Raw genomic sequence first — 18,150 nt, forward strand, 5'->3', positions numbered from 1 at the left:
CACGAGCCGCCCATGAGCAGCATGGCGGCGGCGGCCCCTCCTGCTGCCCGCGGTCTGTAGGTGGCGCGGCGGCCGACGGCGCTCCCGGGCAGCGGCTCCGGCGGCGCCTCCGCTGCGCCGCGTCCCGGGCTCCCCCTGCTCGCCGGGGCCGCGGCGGGGGCGGCCGGGCTGCGCTGCGCTGCGCTCCGCTCCGCCCCGCCGTGCGGGGGTGTCTGGGCGCCCGGGAGCAGCACGGCTGCTGCAGTGCCGCGGCGGCCGAGCGGAGCGGCGGAGCTGAGGGTGCCCGTGGGGGCTCCTCGGAGGGAGGAGAAGAGGAGGGCGCGGGGTCGCGGGTGCCAACGGCACCGAGAGGCTACCGGGAGCGGGACCGGGACCATGTCGCTGCAGAGCCCCCCGGCTGCCGCTGAGCTGCCCCCCGGCCCCGGCGAGGGGCATCCGCCGGGAGCGGAGCTGAGCCAGGGCAGCGCCGCGGCCCCGTCAGCCGAGGAGGGTGGCGAGGAGGAGGAAGAAGAGGGAGAAGGGGAGAAGGAAAAGGAAAAAGAAAAGGAAAAAGAAAAGGAAAAGGAGGGAGAGAAATTGCCGCCCATCCCGTCAGCGTCAACCGCGGCTGCCGGGGTAAGTCCCGTCGGCGCCCGGGCAGCCGCCCGCGGGCCCGCCTGTGCCACTCGCGTTCGCTTGCTGTGTTTGCCGCTTCATTTGGGAGGAGAAAGGGAAGGGGGGAATCGTCGTCTTCGTGTTCTTTCATGTTCCTTTCCGTTGAGAGGCTTTCATTCAAGTTTCTTAAAAATAACAAGTGCATCTGTAAGCAATGACATAATGAAGCTATAAATTCTCCATCCACTTATAGTTAACATTTTACAACGGTCTGCTCTGTCGGGTTAGTCATGACTGAGGGTTTGCAGCATTGTGAATGTTCATTAAGGGTTCTCGGGGGTGGAGGGTTTCAGCTCTAATACACTTGATGGAGAAAGAGGTAGCTGGGGAATACTTCTGTATTTTTAACTTTTTCTTTAAAAATCTTTCAAATTTTTTTGCGTTGAAGCAAAGATCACAGAACATTTTGATGAAATGATGAATGAATTAATGCAGAGAAAAAAATGGAGGAAGGATATTTGCCAGAATAACTTCCTTTCAGAAACCTTTTTTCAGGTTTTTAATTATACCAGAGTTGGGCTTTTCTTTCTGCTGTCTATACAATATTACAGAACATAAAATTTTCCCAAAAATTCCCACTCCCAGCATGAGCTGGAACTTGTGGTAAGTTACTTCAGTCCAACAACAGAACAAAAATGTTACTAATCCTGTAGTAATACACTTAGGAGATTTTAGTTCAGCAGTTCTGATTGGCATTGGACTTATTATCATTTAAATTATAATTTATTTAAATTCATAATTTGAATTTAAAGATTGCACATATAATATTTATGACTGTCAGGAAATAATCGTGATGTTAAACTGAGTAATTGTATGCAAACTGCAAACTCCTTGGAGCAATTCTGCCAATTTTGTGTTTTGCCTAAATGTTCCAATCTTCTGAAAGACTTTCAGCTTTGTAAATCTGTCAGGATGTGCAAGAATATGTTTATTCTTGTGATTCAAATACCAATTTGGTGGGAGAAGTCTCTGATGGACGAGTGCCCGGGAGTTTTTCTTACCTTTCAGTATCTCCACCTTAGACTTTGAATGGTAAAAGCCAGTTGGTTAGAATAAAGATAAAAGTGCTGGCCTAAAATGTGTCAGGCTTAGCTCAGCTAATGAAAAATATGTGCCCCTGGGTGGCCATGTAGAATTCCAGCTACTTTAAAGAACCAGGAGAACTTTGTAGCTGGACATCGGTCAGGTACCTCTGGAGTGTTGGCCGCAGGCAGAAGCTGTCTGAGGGGGACCTGCAGAGGAGCTCTGACCTGGCCGGGTGTGGTTGTGTGTCAGGGGCAGGGCAGGGTTTGAATTTACCAAGAGCCTTACTTGGGGCTCAGTAGCGTGTTACAGAGGGGACAGAGAGAGAGTTTTGTGGAGAGATGTCATAGACTGTCACCAAAGAGGTGATGGTTTGGGTGTCAGCATTCACATTCTGGAAAGAAACTTGTGGAAAGCTAAGTAATTTGCTCCCTAATAAAAGGAACAATTAGAGACTTCTGTAAAGGAAAAACAGTCTGAAGTTGCACCTTTCGAGCTGTGAATGGAAGGAACAATCATGCTTCTAGTGCAGCCTGTTGCACTCTCAGATGCCTTTGGGAAATCTGAGTGTCCTCCACATCTTCTTGCACAGGGAAGAAAATCTTTTGTCCTCACTACTCTTTGCTTGCCATATACATAAGGGTCTTGAGTAAGGAATGTTAGGGCTAACACAGGATTTTCCAGAAGATCCTCTAGATGATCTTTTGTCTCTTCTGAGAGAGATCAGTCTGTATGTGCTCTTTTGACTTGTTTTCAACATTTCATTTAACTTCAATAATGAGAAATACATTTTTATAAAATATGATGTTAGTAACTCTCCAGTCTTATGGAGGGCTTAGTGCTTGGAGAACTTCCACTAAGAAGCCAGCAGATGGTGTTAAAACAGGACTGAAGATTACTTTGGTCCTCTTACTCCCTCCTAGCCTATTCATTCCTTTTGGTGGGTGGGAGGGGAATGGTGGGTGTTCAGTTTTCTGCTGGCAGTGTCCTTGTAGAGTGTTAGGCTCTAAAAGCTCGGTGACCTCCTACAAAATTTTTAAGTATGACATGGCGCTGTGCACTTGCCCTAGATTACTCCCTCAGGGGTTGTCAGGGTTTCTCATTAGTGAGTGTGAGGTTTCCTTCCAGGGCCTCCCAATAAAGCCTTAGTCCATATGTTTGTCTAATATTGTTGGAACTGTACTTGAAACAGGATGATGGAGTTAAACAGGGGATGCAGATTTTGTTCTTTATCATCACTGCTGAAGGAGGTGGCAGTAAGGAGAAGGTTTTTAAAGAAACTGTTCACCTGTAGTATTTCAGTGATGTGTCTGGAGTAAAACCTAGAAAGCTAAGTCAGTCAAAAAGGCTGTCACAATAATTTATTTAACAAAAATTCCTTTTTTCCATTATCTCTGCTATCTATTCCTTATTAATCATAATTAGACTAGTCTGTGCTTCAGAGCTTTTTTGTCTGGAGCACACATTTTGTGATTGAGAAGATTAACCTCAGATCTGGAGTTGTTTAAAAGTTCTTTTTTAGTCACTAATGTTTGTCCAGGGTCTGTTTTACTCCAGTCATGTGCCAGATGATTTTTAAGAATCATCTTAATGATATTTCAAAAGTTATAGACTAAAAAGAAATGTTAATCTGAAAATTACACTGGTAATTGCATTTTATTTTGCAATGTTTGTTGCATATAATGAATTTAAAACTAGAAACTGAAAGTTGGTAAAAATAGAAGTTTTATAAATTGAAATTTGATATTTTTAAAGCCAGAAGTCCTGATGATTGCTCAGATTTACAATTTAGTGAGTTATGAGCCATGGAAAAATAGCTGTATGTGGCACAGTTATTTAAAATTTCTGGCAGTGTACCAGCTTGCGTACACTGTGGTGTGCTAGGTTTATGGGCTGTATTATTACCCTTGCTGTTTTTTCAGGATGTTGTGGTGGAAGTGAAATGCTTTTCTTAGAACTCTGACTGCATGTCTTAGTCTAAATGTATTTCTGTTAGGAGAAAAGGGAAATGTACTGGTTCAAAAATTTTCATAGGATATTATATGAGAACGTATATTCTCATTTGCAGAATTAAAGTTTTGGTTTGTGTGGAAACATTTTTCTAACTGAGACCACAGATGCCAGATATCAGGAAAATGAGTCTTTAGGTTTCTGTGAGGTTGAAAATCATGATGTGCAGGAAGGGTATGTATATTTTTTTTGAGTTGATCTACCATCTCCTGATATCAATTGATGACTTGGAATTGAGAAGAAAATTAAAATATTCATCATGAGATTTCTGTCATCTTGGGCAAGCCTCATAACCCCATCTATGCTTTGCAAATGCTGTAGTGAATAACTATATCTAATAGCACCCCGTGCTGATTAGCCAACAGACTAATTGGCACAATCCTTTGGAAGTCTGATGTGTGATTTCACTTCTGTTTGCTGTTAAAACACATCAGTGCTCAACACTTCCCAGCAGAGACTCGCGCGGGCTCCTTGGTGACAGCATGTACAGGTGCTCAAGCAGGGAGTCTTTTAGCACTTTGTTAACCAAGTTTTGTTGGTAAGCCTTTCTTCAGTGGCAGCAGATGCTGACCATTTTGAATCATTAGGGAGTTTTAGCCAGGTAGTCAGTATTGAAGTTTTTTTAGAGGTTAGAATTTTTGACCTCACATTTTAAGTCTAGGGAAATTTGTCTAAGCTACTTGAATATATTAGGGCTATTTGGAAGAAGGAATATGTGACACTTTCTTCTGTTTAAACTGAGCTGCATGTAGTGAGAAGTATAAAAGTAGGTTCCTCACAGAAATCCAAGGATATCTTCATATCCTGCAACCTAATACTTGAGTTTTTTAATGTAATTGAAAGGAATTTTATGGTACCTCTCCTGAATCAATTTGAAACAAAGTTGCAGAATCATTATTTATGTTTTATTCAATTATTACCTGATTTAAAAGAATTCTGTGTAAAAACCTCACTAGGAAGATTACTACAGCAGTAATGTATTAGCCCTTTAGAGCATACTGTCATCTTAATTACAGGGATTGGAGGAAGGAGCCAAAAATCAGTTTTCCACTTTCAGCAATTTCATCACAACTATCAACCAAAAGAAAGATGGCATCGGAAACAGAAATTCACCTACGCAACTTGTTATACCCAACATCAAAAACGGTAAGAAAAAAAAGACCTGTTACTTAGTTACCAAGTTTAGAAGGTGCTCGGTTTTCTGCCAGTATTTGTATTTTGGTAGTGCCAGAAAATCTGGAAATCTAGATTTCATTAAATTATGCTGTGTTGTACATTGTAGAGGCAGTGAGATATATGATAGCCCATCCTCAGTGGAGGTTGTGTCATAGAGACAAGTTGGATAAGAAAAAACAAATAGATCTGGAGGATGGAATAACTATCTGAAATTTTAAAGAAAGGTACTGATTCAGCAGTTTATCTGGAGATATTTGTCTAGCTGCAATCAGGCAGTATCTCTAGAAATTTTCAGAACTTTGGAGATAATTATTTTATTCCCATCTGAAGGATGGTGGGAATGAAGCAAGCATAAGACTTTTACAAGGGAGGTAGTTGCTGGGAGATGGTGTTTTTCAGTGAAGATGAAGGCCAGTGATGGCAAAAAGTAAAATGCACAGGAAACAGTGAGTTCTGAATAGCTTTATAAGTGAGAAGGAATGTTGTGCTGTGATGAGGTAACAATACTTGATGAAAAGATAGAAGGTGTAGCTCTGTATTAAGCATGGTCGGCTAGAATAATGAAGCCTAGATGGGATGATATTGTGGTTAGACCTGGAATTTTTATTTGACTTTTGGGCTAGGAATTCAGTAATTTGGGATTTTTCATAAAAGACTGTACAAGCATTTGTCAGGTTTGTATTGATCTTGTCTCTGAGCAAGTCCCCTTCAGGCTTATTGTGCTGTGGTTCACTAAGTCTTTATAGCACTCAGTGAAATTGAGGCAAGAAAGAGACTGCACTGAGAGATCTCAGTAGTGCAACTTTGAAACAAAACTGTTGACAAGTATTGTCAGTTTCAAAGTTGTACAGAAAAAGGTGGTTTATAACTTGCAGCACTAGATTCTTACTAAAATAATATTTTATTAGCTGTACTGCAAAACTTTCTGCTTTGTATCAAGGAGATTTTCTTCACCAAAGTTTTTAATCATTTCTTAAGCAGTCATGCACAGCTGAATCTTTACTTGATGTAACTGGGCAAGAAGCCAGAAATTACTGTTTTTTCTTGTCTTGTAATATTGTGTTATTGCTGTTTATCAACTCAATACATAAAATTTCCCATTTCAGCTCAATGAAACTCCAGTGATGGATCTTAATTAGTATTCTTTACGGGCAGAAGAGCAAATTAATCTATGTACAAATAAACTTGAATGATGACAAAACATACTGAAGTTGACCATATGTGTTAAAGATACTATTAAAAAATCAATTTTAGTATATGTAAATTAAACTGCATGTATTTCAAAGAAGATGACATTGCTGACAGGGTGCAAATTACCAGCTTAGCACCTGCAGTTTCAATTTACTGAATTGAGAAGCAGTGTCTGCCAGCAGATGTCTCTTCTACAGATGCAGAAGGAATGTTTTCCTCATTCAGTGTGTTCAGCTGGTTATAACTCAATGTTTAATCCATTTAAAATTGAGAAGACAGAATGAAAGTTAAATCAAAAAACTTGTTTTTCTCAGAGTATAAAAATAAGACAAATTCTTATATTCTTTAATATCAGTCCATCCTGCTTTCAGAGAATGGTGTTCAATAGCAGAACATATGCATGGTTGGAATGGTTTGGCACCTTGGCTTGGATTAATTTATTATCTATATGTCTGCTCTGTTTTTTTCAATTACTGCTCTTTTCTTAAAATGGTTAAAATTCCATCTGTGAGAATGGACAAGGTTCCATATCAGTAACTGATGCATCCTCAGGTGATTGAGGGCACCTCTGTCTGTTATCTCATGAATGGTGGCTAAGTCACGCGGACAATGACTCTGTCATGAGCATGAGAGAAAAAAATATGCTTTTGGATTCATGGGACTTTTATAGCATCTGTTTCCCTGCTGTGATAAATGGAGTAGGCAGCAGTGTAGTGATACTACTTTGATGTTTAGTTAATTAAAAAAAACCAAATCTTTAAAAAGGCTTAGAGGGGTCTTATACAATTCATAGAGGATTTTCATTAAATATGTATGACTTTTGAGGACACTTTTATTTTATATAGTGTCTTTTATCCCAAACATATGTCACAATTCATGTAAATGCTTTTAAAAATGAGCAGCATAAATCAGACTGTAAGAGTGTTTGAGGATGTTTGTGAAGACACTGTCAAAATGAGTGTTGGAAATGCAGTGGAAATATTTTTTCATGTTTTGGGTGGGCTTACCTTGGCTGACTGCCAGACACCCACCAAGCTGCTCTGTGGCTTCCCCTCCTCAACAGGACATGGGGAGAAAATAAGATGAAAAAGCTCATGGATTTGAAATAAAGGCTGGGAGTACACTTTCCCATTTTCATCATAGGCGGAACAGACTTGAGGGTATTAATTTATTGCCAGTTAAACTAAACAGAAACAAAACTCAAAACACCTTCCCCTTCCCTGCTTACCACACCTTCCCTTGTTCTCAAGTTCTCTCCAATTCTGCCAGCAGCCTGATCAGGCATTGGCTCTCCACTGGCTGCAGAGGATCCTCTGCTCTAGACCTGACTCACCTCCTCCTTCTCCTTCTTTTCCACTTATGTGGGTGTCTGTAGGGTAGTTTCTTTCTTTTTTTTCTTCCTTTTTTTTTTTTTAATCCTTCCTCTCTGTCAGCTGCTGTGCAGTTTTTTTTTTCACCCTTTCCTAAATATATTGTCACAGGGGTCCTATGCCATTGTCACTGCTGGGCTCAGCTTTGGCCTGTGTGGGTGTGTTTTGGAGCTGTGTTGGACACAGAGGCAGCCTTGTCTCTCCTCTCACTGTAGCTGTTGCCAAGTCTTGCCATGCTAATCTGATCAACTATTCTCAGATCAAATAGAAAGGAAGGAGTAAAATGGAAAGGCCTTGGCAAAGCACTGCCAATTGTACTAGAATAGGTAGCCAAATGTATTAAAAAGAAGCATTCAAAGATGCTTCTCTTTCACCACTAATTCTGTGTAAGACAAAAAAAATTAGCCTTTTCCATTTAGTTTTCTGGAGAGATTCTCTATGGAAACTGTAGATGTTTCACCGTCATCTGTAGCTAAAATTCTAAATCACAGTGTAGAAAAAGGGACTGAAGTCTTGTCCTTTTATGATGGTTGGACTTTGGTGTGGTCATGCATGAGATTTTTCTTAGCTGTAAGGAGCACCAGTGTTGCAGTTTATTTATTGAAAATTTACAATCTATATTGGAAATACAATAATTGGCATCACTACTGTTTTTGTTAGCCAAATTTTCCATCGTATCTGCATGTGCACATGGGAAGAAAAATACTTTTTAAAAGAATTAGAATCACACACTTGAAGTTTTTTTTTTCCTAGTACCAGTTTATTTGTGTTAGATGCATTGTATTTGCTCTTCTTTACCTTTCTTTTAAGGGAGGGACCTACCAGCTCTTTGCCTGGATGTACGGCAAAAGAAGCGCATGTCGATGGATACGTTACCCCAGGAACTGAAAGCACCAATTCCTCCTGAACCTTCCCTTCCAATTCGAACCAAAACTGTGAAAGATTTTCAGTAAGTTATACTGGTGTTCCTAGAAATGTGCTTTCTTCCTTTCTTTGGAATTCTTTTCATTTTGACCTAATTCAAACATTTGATTTTTTTAATCTCAGATGAGGAAACAGGTTCAGTAAGACTGGCAAGGAATTAGTCTGGTTGTGGTGGTGGGATTGATAACTGTGTTGCTGTGAAAACCATCAAAATATTTTTTCCAGGTTGAAGTGTTGTACCACACAGAAAATGGCAAAACATACACTTCAGAATTAGAAATGCAGGGAGCATTTAGTTTAGAAAAGAATATATATGGTTTATTGTAGGCTGGCAAAGCCTGTGCAGTCTTAGGTGTTTTGGTTATACTGGCAATTATTTCTCTCTTCCATGTTTGAAATTTTGTGCTTCCAGGGAGAAAAAGCGACCCTTTTTGATTATTCAGTGTGTATTTGGTTGGGGAAAAAAAGAGCTATAAAGGAAAATTTGCAAAGAGGTGATCCTTTCCTGGTATTCAGGTGATCCAAAGAGCTGAATTTTTTTCCACATTCAGATTTTTGTATCTATTGACTATTGCCTCTAGACAACCTGTGGCAGTGTTTGTAAAAAACTTCTTCCTTACATCTGATCTAAATCAGCCCTCCTGCAGGTTAAAGCCATTAGCCCTTTTCCTGTCCATTTGAATTCCCAGCTGTTGGCCCCCACCACCTCTCCATTTCCCTTCTCCTATGGTTGCCATCCTCCAGGCAGGCCTAGGTCCTTCTCAGTTGGATCTGGCAGCTGCTCCCAGCACTGGGCTGGGTGTGGATTTCTTTATGCTGAGGATTTCTTGCACAGCCTGCAGCACAGTCAGAGGAAGCAGCTTCCAGAGGAAGGCCTTGCACAGGTCCAGGTAGATGGCATCATTCTTCCATCATCCACCAGCACTGTAACCCTAGTAGAAGGCCTAGAAGGCCACCAGATTTGTCAGGCACAAGTTGTCCTTAGTGAAACCACGTTGACTGTCACCATTGACCACCTTGTCTAAGATTAACCACCTTAGATTGTCCACCGATGCCTAAGATTAAGTTCTATTTGAAAAAATTTAGAAGAAAGAAAACTTTGAGAAATTCTAGTGAATTTGAGTAGTTTAAGAGCCATCATACTTACTCTGAGAAACTTTATCATGTCAGTCTAGCTGCAGCTTAATTCTGTTCTGTTAATTATTTGTCCTAACATGCTGAACTGTGACATTGTGAATTAACATTTTGAATAAAAGACATTGCTCAGGTGTATCAAACACAAACTATGCTTTTGTTCTCTTATAATACCATGATCTTTAAATGACAAGAAAGAGGTTAGAAAGATACAGATATTATACTCGTCTGTCTTGTAAGTGTGCTTAGTGAGAAAAGCTTAAAGTTACAGTGCATTTTAAGGTCTAAGTGGATGGCAAGATCAAACCATTACCAGTATTTGAATGTATTTTCTCTAGGGATGATATGGAAAAGTCGAAGGCATCGGGAGATTGGAAAGCTGTACATAATTTTTATTCTACAACTTTTGATTCTTTCTTGGAGATAAATGCTGCATTTAAGGTAGAAGATAATTCCTAATACTATTTAGTAATTACAGTGCTTTGTATCTTCAAAATGTTTCCAAAAATATCTGTTAAAGGCTTTCAGCCAGGTATTCAAGGCCACTCAGATAATTTTGTCATGATCTCACCTGCTTTTTGTAGACAATCTGTTACTGCATTGATTTATTGATTCCAGTTAAGCAATTTTATTTCAAGTTTGTGGACCTTTAAAATTCCAGTATGTCGTTTGTTTGTGACAGTGTGACTGTGTAGGTACTTTCTACACAAATTAGAGTTTTAAAACATCATGCTAATACAGAGGCCCAGGCAAATCTGGAAACAGAAATTCCCTACCCCTAAAAAAAAGATGTGATATCAGCTCTCTTGTAGCTGTTCATGTGTTATGATGGCATTCTTGGTTTTCCTGGGAGCTGTTATATTTATCTTTCTGAATTCATGCTAAATTATTATTTCCTCCCTATTATAAAGCAAAATGTGCTTATGATATTTAAAATGGATCTGAGTCTGGATGAAATAACCTGTGACCTTTAGTTATTTAATAAATATTGAATGCTTAAAATTTTCTTGCCTTTGTCTGATAATGGATCAACCACAAAGATGAAAGTTCAATGTAATTCATTATTTGAAACCCTTTTACATTTTGAAAATAGAATGCCAACATGAATATGTGTAGGATTACTATTGTTTTGCTCTGTCTTTAGCGTACTAATTAAGGAAACTTATACTCTTATGTCTTGATTAAGGAAATATATATGAAAATGTTTTCCTAAGCTTGCTGTTAAACTTACATATTAAAGATAGCTATAAAATATTCAAAATGGTTCATGTATTATCTAACTTACAGAAAGATACCAATTCTCCATTTAATACCATTGAGGACTCTGGAATCGATGCAAACTTTGTGAATGTTGTCTATGATGCCTTATTAAATACTGTAAGTAGAGAAAAAGAATTCATGCTTTATACCGTTTTATACCAAAGTTTTTCCCACATAGGCATGATTTCTGAAGAATCTCTCAAAACATACTTCAGATGATCCCATGAGAATTGTCATAGAATCCTGACAGCTGCTCTAGTAAAAGAGCAGGAACATTTTCCTTCTAGTAAAGCATAGTTTATATTGTGGTAGTTCTTAAAGACTGCATATCTTAGAAAGATTACATGGCTGTCATGGGACTGCATGGTGAGAAATTAAAAAATGTAAGGATGTGAATAGTAAAATATAGGCCTAGTATACAAAAGAAAAGGAGTAGTTTAGAAATTATATTTATAGGATATAAGTGTTGAAAGGCACCATTGGCACAACCCCACACTTGCTCAGTACATCTGTGAAGAGGATATTTAGGAGATCAGCATCATAACACAAAAGATTTCTTAGCTGTCTTGAAATACAAGCATAGCAAAGTTGCTTGTTTGTACAATGCCTTGTATTCAATATGTGTAATTCAGATATTATTTTTCCTCTCCTTTCTACATAGCCTCAAGATGTTCAGAAGTCAGTCCTAAAAGGAATAATTAATGGTCTACTGCAAGAATGGACAGGGTAATTATAATAAATGTTTGCATCAGTGCTGCACCAGCACTTAAATCTGCTATATGTTTTATATTTATTGTTTTAGGCAAAAAAAGAAAATGTGATGCAACTTATTTGATACATAAGAACTTAATTCTTTTTGCAAATCTGCTGAAATACATCTTGAGCTCTGTAAGCTGGCCTTGAACTTCTGAGAGACAGATCCATACGCAGCCATGCATCCCGTCACCAAATCTCAGCTGCTTGCTGCCAGGGCATTTCTTTGGACTTCTTAATTGTGAGATGAATTTAAGAATTCAACTAGGTTAAAACTTATTCTCATTGTCTATCCCCCAACAGCAACCAGGACAATTCCCTGATCCACAGTTTGCTTCACAATACTGTTTGTGTGAGGCAGCACCACAGAAAGAGCAGTACAGGATGCAGAAAGGGATGGCCAAAAAGCAGAAGGGTTTTTGGAGATGACAGCATCTTAGCATGAAGTAATAGAAGTGAGAATGTATAGTGTAATTTATAAAGAGGTATAGCAAGAGACGGTGTGACCCAGGTCTTGGCAACCCCTTTCTCCAACTTACACTGCTTTTTGTGCTGGTGCTGCGTGTATTTGTGGTTATGTAAAAGCTTTGATAAACATGAAGGAGTACAGAGGCTGCAGTGGTAGAAGTGTATGGAGAATTCTTGCAGGAAATATCAAAGAGGAGCAAATAAACTCCTTTATGGTGTCACTTGAGATAGACAATAACGCTGAATTCCCTCTTTAGAACGCCTCTGACTCTTCAATTCTGACCCTTTTTGCCTTCTGTCATGTTTTAAAAAGATGGATGATAAATGGCCTGCTACTTTCAGAGAATTGTCAGAATCTGTAAATGACCTTTTCAGTTTTTGAGAGCAGTGAAGATTCTTTGATATGGTAATTTATACATACTAGCAAAGCAAAATAAAATCATTCATGATTTCATGACTCTAATGTCTGTAAATTATGGATCCATATGGTTCTGTTTGTAATTTCATTCCTTCATAGGCCACGAACAAAGGATGATCTTAGAGCATATTGTATACTTTTACAGGTAAGGAAAATACAGTATTTTTATGTAAGTATGTGTCAACTTACGATCTATAAACCAGTATACTGTGCAAACAAGATAGTTTATATAGCTGAGATAGTTCACATCCAATTACCTGTTGTAAGAATGTGTTAAAGTATGTAAAAAAGTGTAATGCATGATGGGAATGGGAGCTTAATGGAAGACAGTTGATAGGGAAAGGTTGCATAGACTAAAACAATGCACTGATAGACAAGTAATTGTTTGCTTTTATTTTCTGGGTTGGAAGAATAAATATTTTACCTAGTTATTTGTTCTTATGTTGTCCTTATTCCCAGATTTGCTGTATTAGGATGCTGTAACTCTGAAAGTTTCAGTATATGCACTTTCTGATATCGCTGTGACTTTTTCCAGTGTTGCATTTTATCCATTCTGTCTGGCTGACTTTTTCCAGTCTATCTGACTTGTTATAGTGTCTGATTTCTGTCTGTGGTCACCTCTTGCCTTTGCTGCTATAGTTGGCTTGCATTTGTAGCAGATTTCTCCTTTATATATTGCTAGTGTACCTAACACCTCTGCACACAAAGAGCAGTTTCTGCTGCTATTTGAGAATATCAAATGGCAATTTAATTTATTGAGACAATTGTTTTCTTCTCTGGGGTGGTATATGCAAGCTGTGTATTAAAAATAATGTGTCCTGCTAAAATAAGGGAATATGTGAACAAATGGAATAGAGGGAAAATTAGTTTGAATTGATCTGGTATAGACAGGAGCTATAAGAATTTGTATTACTGATACAAAACCCACATCACTTAGAGGAGTGTAGTTTGTGTTACAATGTCAAGAATGATCCAGAATTTTGAGTACTGCTTTTGGGCTACCTGTGGGCTTTCTTTTGGGGGAAAAAAATCATATTTTTACAATACAGAAGTTGTGAGTTGTTTTTTCCCATAGTTTTACCTCTGTCACAGCTGTTTGGTGAACTACTTTCTTGTGTAATTGTACTGGCAACAACAAACATAAGAAAAAAATCCTAATGACTTTTTTCCCTTTATGCAGTTTATTAACCTAACACTTTTTTTAATCTTTTTCAGAATCCTCAATTTAGTAACACTTCTACTTATGTCATCTATGCTCACTTGCTAAGACAGATAGCAGCCTTAACAGAAGCTGACCATCATTTCCTAGTGCACTGGTCTAAAAAGTAAAACAAAAAACCAAAACCCCACATTACAAATTCCATTTCTAGGATTACAATTGTTCTGTCTTTCCATTGATGTTGACTGTGTTATAAATTATATGAAAATTAATTTAATTGACTAAAGAGATTGGTTTTGTTACTTTCAAATACGTGTGGACATAGTCCACTAAGTGATACTGTTTTATAGATGCAAAATGTACATGATGTATAAAAATTATTATACTTCTGCAGAAGAGCCTTAATCGCAAAATTACTTATCAGAGTTATTTTTGATAACATATGCAAAATAACTTGTGTGTAAATTTTATTTATATATTTACATGGTACTATTAAAACAACCATCTTTATGATCTTTCTTTAAATAAAGTTTAATCTCATGTAAATTGCAAAAGATACTGTAATGTTGCTGTAATATACAGAAACCACAACCAAACTAGTGGCCTGGCTTCCTGGTGCAATAGAGGTGGTGAGAGAGTGTGGTTAGGGTGTTAGCTTTGTAATTAATTGAAAGAACTCTAAGAGCACCTCACAAAAAAATTCGTATGGGGGTAACGGCCCAAAGAGCAGCTCCTAAGTTTGTGTGCAGATTGCCTTCCATGTACTGACTGAGCAAAAATTCTGTTTGAGGTAAAAACAAAGTTTGGCCACATTTGCAATTTCCAATTCTCCTAGGAAATCTTAATTAAGGATTTTCTTCTCTGCAAGGATGGTAATTCAATTTCCCTCCCCTCCTTATGTCCAGATTTGCTTAAAATTGTGGTAAAATATTACTTCATTGGAACTGCATTTACAAATGAGATTTCCACTTTTAGTTAAGGGTGCAATAGACATATCAATGTTTTTGGTCTTAAAGCATGTGTTAGAAATGGAAACCATTAAAATAGGAGAGCTCTTGTTTAGAAAAGGTTATTTTAACTTGTCTACACATGTATGTGTATTGTGCTATTATTGAAGTGGTGCAGTGCATAATTTAAAATATGCACATGGCACTAGCATACGAAGCATATACCACTTTTTATTTGAAAGGACTATGTATCTTAAAATTATTCAGAATTCCTCAGAATTCAGAGTGTGGAGTGAAATTGAGAAGAATTTTTGTTTTGTTCACTAAAAGTCAAGAACAGATAATTATTCTATTACTCTTGTTTTTGTTTTTCCATAGACTTAAAGAGCATAGTTAGGGATGCACTGAAGAGAATTACCATGTGTCAATATTTAAAAGCATTCTTTTTCAAACTTTACATGTAGAATGTTTTTTTTATGTACAGGACAAAAGTATTTTAAAAAATAATTTAAACAATTCAAGTTGAATTTAAAAATTTTAATGAGGGAGTTTCTTTAAAAGCATTGAAATTTGATAACAAACTCTAGTGTAGACAGTGATCACATGAGAGTAAGTGCAGCATGTTTGTTTTAGGATTTCACAGAAGAGGTTCAAGCAGGTGGTGGACAGATTACTGCAATTTATTTCTTTACGGCTGTTTCCTGCAAAACCTGAAGAGTTTCCACCTATGGTGAAATGTACCTGGTGGATTCCATCAGCAACAAAAGTCCTGTCTTTATTTAGTAGGTATTTTTCTTGAACTGTGTGGGCATGTATATGTTTTTATATGTATATTTGTGTGTGTATATAGGATTTGTTTTATACACATGCACACACATATTGGGTGAGGATAGTTTATCAGTCTTCTGGGGAAGACTGATAATGATGGTGGCACAGTACAAACTACAATAAAATGCTAAAATGTAGTAAGCAAGAGTCCTCTGTTGGTAAGTCATCCTACTTGCTTTCCAGTAGAGGATAATTGTTATGCAGAGTTTTCTCGTGACAGCAACTGAAGATTGTTCAAACAGAAATCCACAAAAGTAACCAATGGTTAAGGTTTCCCTTAGATTTATAAAATAAACTGTCTTAAACTTGTAGCTGCCAGAATTTCTTCTGTAACTCACCTACCCCCACAGAATATTTAGCATCTAAAGGAAGTTAGGCAATGCATGTGCCTCTTACATCCAAAATTACAGCTTAAAAAATGAATTCCCGCTCAGTTCAACACAGAGCACAGCAAATTTGACTACTGCAAATGTAAACCTTCTTAACTGCTGCCAAGTGGTGATTAGAGTATTTACTTTCTCTCTTTTAGGAGAAGACTAAACCACCAAACAAAAATTAAAATTGAAATTAAGATGTTTTCACTGTCAACCTAGAACTTCTACTTAAAAGTCTTATGCACAGTCCTGCCTGTCCAGAGTTAGGCACGTTAGTACACCTATATCTAAACCCAAGATGTGTTTATAATCATCTATGAAAGAGTTGATTGTTCTTTAATTCTGGGAAAAGAGCTATTTAGTCAATCAAAAGACAGTACGTTGTGTCTGACTGTCCAAAGTTATATTATGCTGAATTGTAAATTCAGCAAATTCAGCAAATAAGAGAAAACTTATTAACTGTTTGACACTTTATGAATGCCATTATATAATGAGTTAGAATTCACATTTAAGCTTTCTTCCTTTTGTCAAGAACTTAATTTTTGTGCAGGTCTAGATGGTGTACTGGAAAAAAAAAGTAATTTTCTAGCCATAGCTGCTTGAAATTATATGGATTTCTTAAACACTTTCATTTATCAAACTGCTTTTTCATCAATTTCAGCAGAACATAGTACCGTTCATCCATAAAACCTTAATTTAGTGTGTGTCAGTAAGGAAACCAGAGTCAAACTGAGGTTCCCTTATCATAAATGGGCTGGACTAGGGATTTACTGCTTTCTACAGCAATTAATGTGATGTTGTATAGTGTTATGTTGTAGTTACAGGTCTGTAGCTAAGACTGAGCTAAGTTCTCTAACAAAGTTATAAATTTTTTGTATTATTTTAGACTTGGCTTAAAGTTTTGGATATCACTTGTGCTCATGATGCCAAGAAATGAGATGTGCTGAACCTAGGCATTATATTAAAATGCTTTTATGTTTTCTTTGCAGATGCTGCAAATAGTCTGATTAGCCCTCCCATTATTTCATATACAGATTTCTATAATTCTACACTTGATCATATTGATCTTATGGAAGAATATCATAACTGGCAATGCTATGGGAATTCTCACAGGTAAGAGGAGTTACTGGTTGTTTCTTGTTGAGTAGTACTTCAAAGCTTTGTGTCTATGCTATGTATATTAAATGTAGTGAGATTGTGAGATTGTCTGAAATAAATCTGTCTGCCTTTGCAAACTAGAAAAAATGTGTAAAATATGGATGATAATAAAGTAATTTTATTAATTATTGGCATAGACTTCTGACTGTGTCTTACTACAGACATATTTTAGCCTCCAGTACATTCATAGGCATTTTCCTTGCCTTCAGCAGTAGTTGGGGAAAACTTGGAGACCATAATTTGCCCCACTGAATCAGGTATTTCAGGCTGCTCTTCTGTCTGATACCTGATATTCTACTGGAGAAGGGAAAAAAACAACTAAACAAAACAAACCACAAAAAAACCCAAATGAGAAAAGATAAGTATTACTAATTTCAGTTTCTAGCAGTATTTTCAAATAACAATTTGTTCTAGTGAGTCAAGTATCACTATATACAAAGTGAAAAAAACAGCAGCTATTTGCAAATTATTGTGGAGGAATTACTTACTGAATGATAATTCACTCCTATATTCTTAAAATGAAAATAGTATTCTAGAAGTAAAATATTTAATCTTCTTTTCTCTTATTAGGTTTTCTTTCTGTCAATACCCATTTATTATTTCTATAGCAGCAAAAAAAGTTATTATTCAAAGGGACTCAGAACAACAAATGATAAGTATTGCACGGGTAAGTCCCTCAATGATAAATGTTTATGTCTCATCCATTGGTACTTTATGAGTAATTGTTAGATTGATATTACACCTGTTGTTACAACTTCTAGTATTTCTGACTACCCTGAAAAAGAACTTAAATCATTTTACTGTGAATAGTCTACAGATGTCCATGCTGGGTTCTCTGAGTATTTTTTTCTTTTTGTGTACTTAGTGTCAGGATCCTTATAGAGGGTGGTGTTTTAGAGAATAGCTTCTAGTATTGACTTACTTTACTTCCTCTATTGAGAAACAAGTGTAACATGCTAGCATGTTAAATTAACACGATGATTAAGGAAGAAAAAATCTATGAGAATCTTGAACTGCTTTGTATTTTATTCTATGGAGGTGTGTTGTCATGGAAGACCAAGATTCAACTGTATTCTTTTAGGCTGTGGAAGAGGTGCAGCTTCTGAGCAGCCTCTTCTGGGTGGAAAGAGGCATTGTCTGCCTCCCTTAATAGTAGTTTTCTGCAGATGATAAGTGATACTCTCCTCAGTGCCCTGTGTGGCAGCACCACCACCTATCCACTCCTGTCTTGCAGGATATACCTTGTGAATAACTAATTAAAGCATAAGCCAGTTTCCAGAATTTTATGGGTTTATTTCTAACA

At 37.5% G+C, this 18,150-nt stretch overlaps 1 protein-coding gene across 2 annotated transcripts in view; it reads left to right on the forward strand.

Annotated features, from left to right (window-relative positions):
* Positions 1-216: 216 nt before the first annotated feature.
* The window catches only part of HECTD2 (HECT domain E3 ubiquitin protein ligase 2), a 32,434-nt gene continuing 14,500 nt past the window's right edge, over positions 217-18,150 (forward strand). For both annotated transcript variants that reach the window (XM_058028883.1, XM_058028884.1), the window contains exons 1-11: positions 217-615; positions 4,704-4,833; positions 8,235-8,373; positions 9,821-9,923; positions 10,770-10,859; positions 11,404-11,468; positions 12,481-12,526; positions 13,597-13,706; positions 15,121-15,269; positions 16,679-16,802; positions 17,418-17,514. In XM_058028883.1, coding sequence (XP_057884866.1) covers positions 376-615; positions 4,704-4,833; positions 8,235-8,373; positions 9,821-9,923; positions 10,770-10,859; positions 11,404-11,468; positions 12,481-12,526; positions 13,597-13,706; positions 15,121-15,269; positions 16,679-16,802; positions 17,418-17,514 — 1,293 coding nt within the window. In that variant the 5' untranslated portion in view covers positions 217-375. The remainder of the gene's footprint in view (positions 616-4,703; positions 4,834-8,234; positions 8,374-9,820; positions 9,924-10,769; positions 10,860-11,403; positions 11,469-12,480; positions 12,527-13,596; positions 13,707-15,120; positions 15,270-16,678; positions 16,803-17,417; positions 17,515-18,150) is intronic.

The sequence above is a fragment of the Melospiza georgiana genome, chromosome 8 (genome assembly GCF_028018845.1).
Source record: "Melospiza georgiana isolate bMelGeo1 chromosome 8, bMelGeo1.pri, whole genome shotgun sequence".
In the NCBI taxonomy this organism is placed as follows: domain Eukaryota; kingdom Metazoa; phylum Chordata; class Aves; order Passeriformes; family Passerellidae; genus Melospiza; species Melospiza georgiana.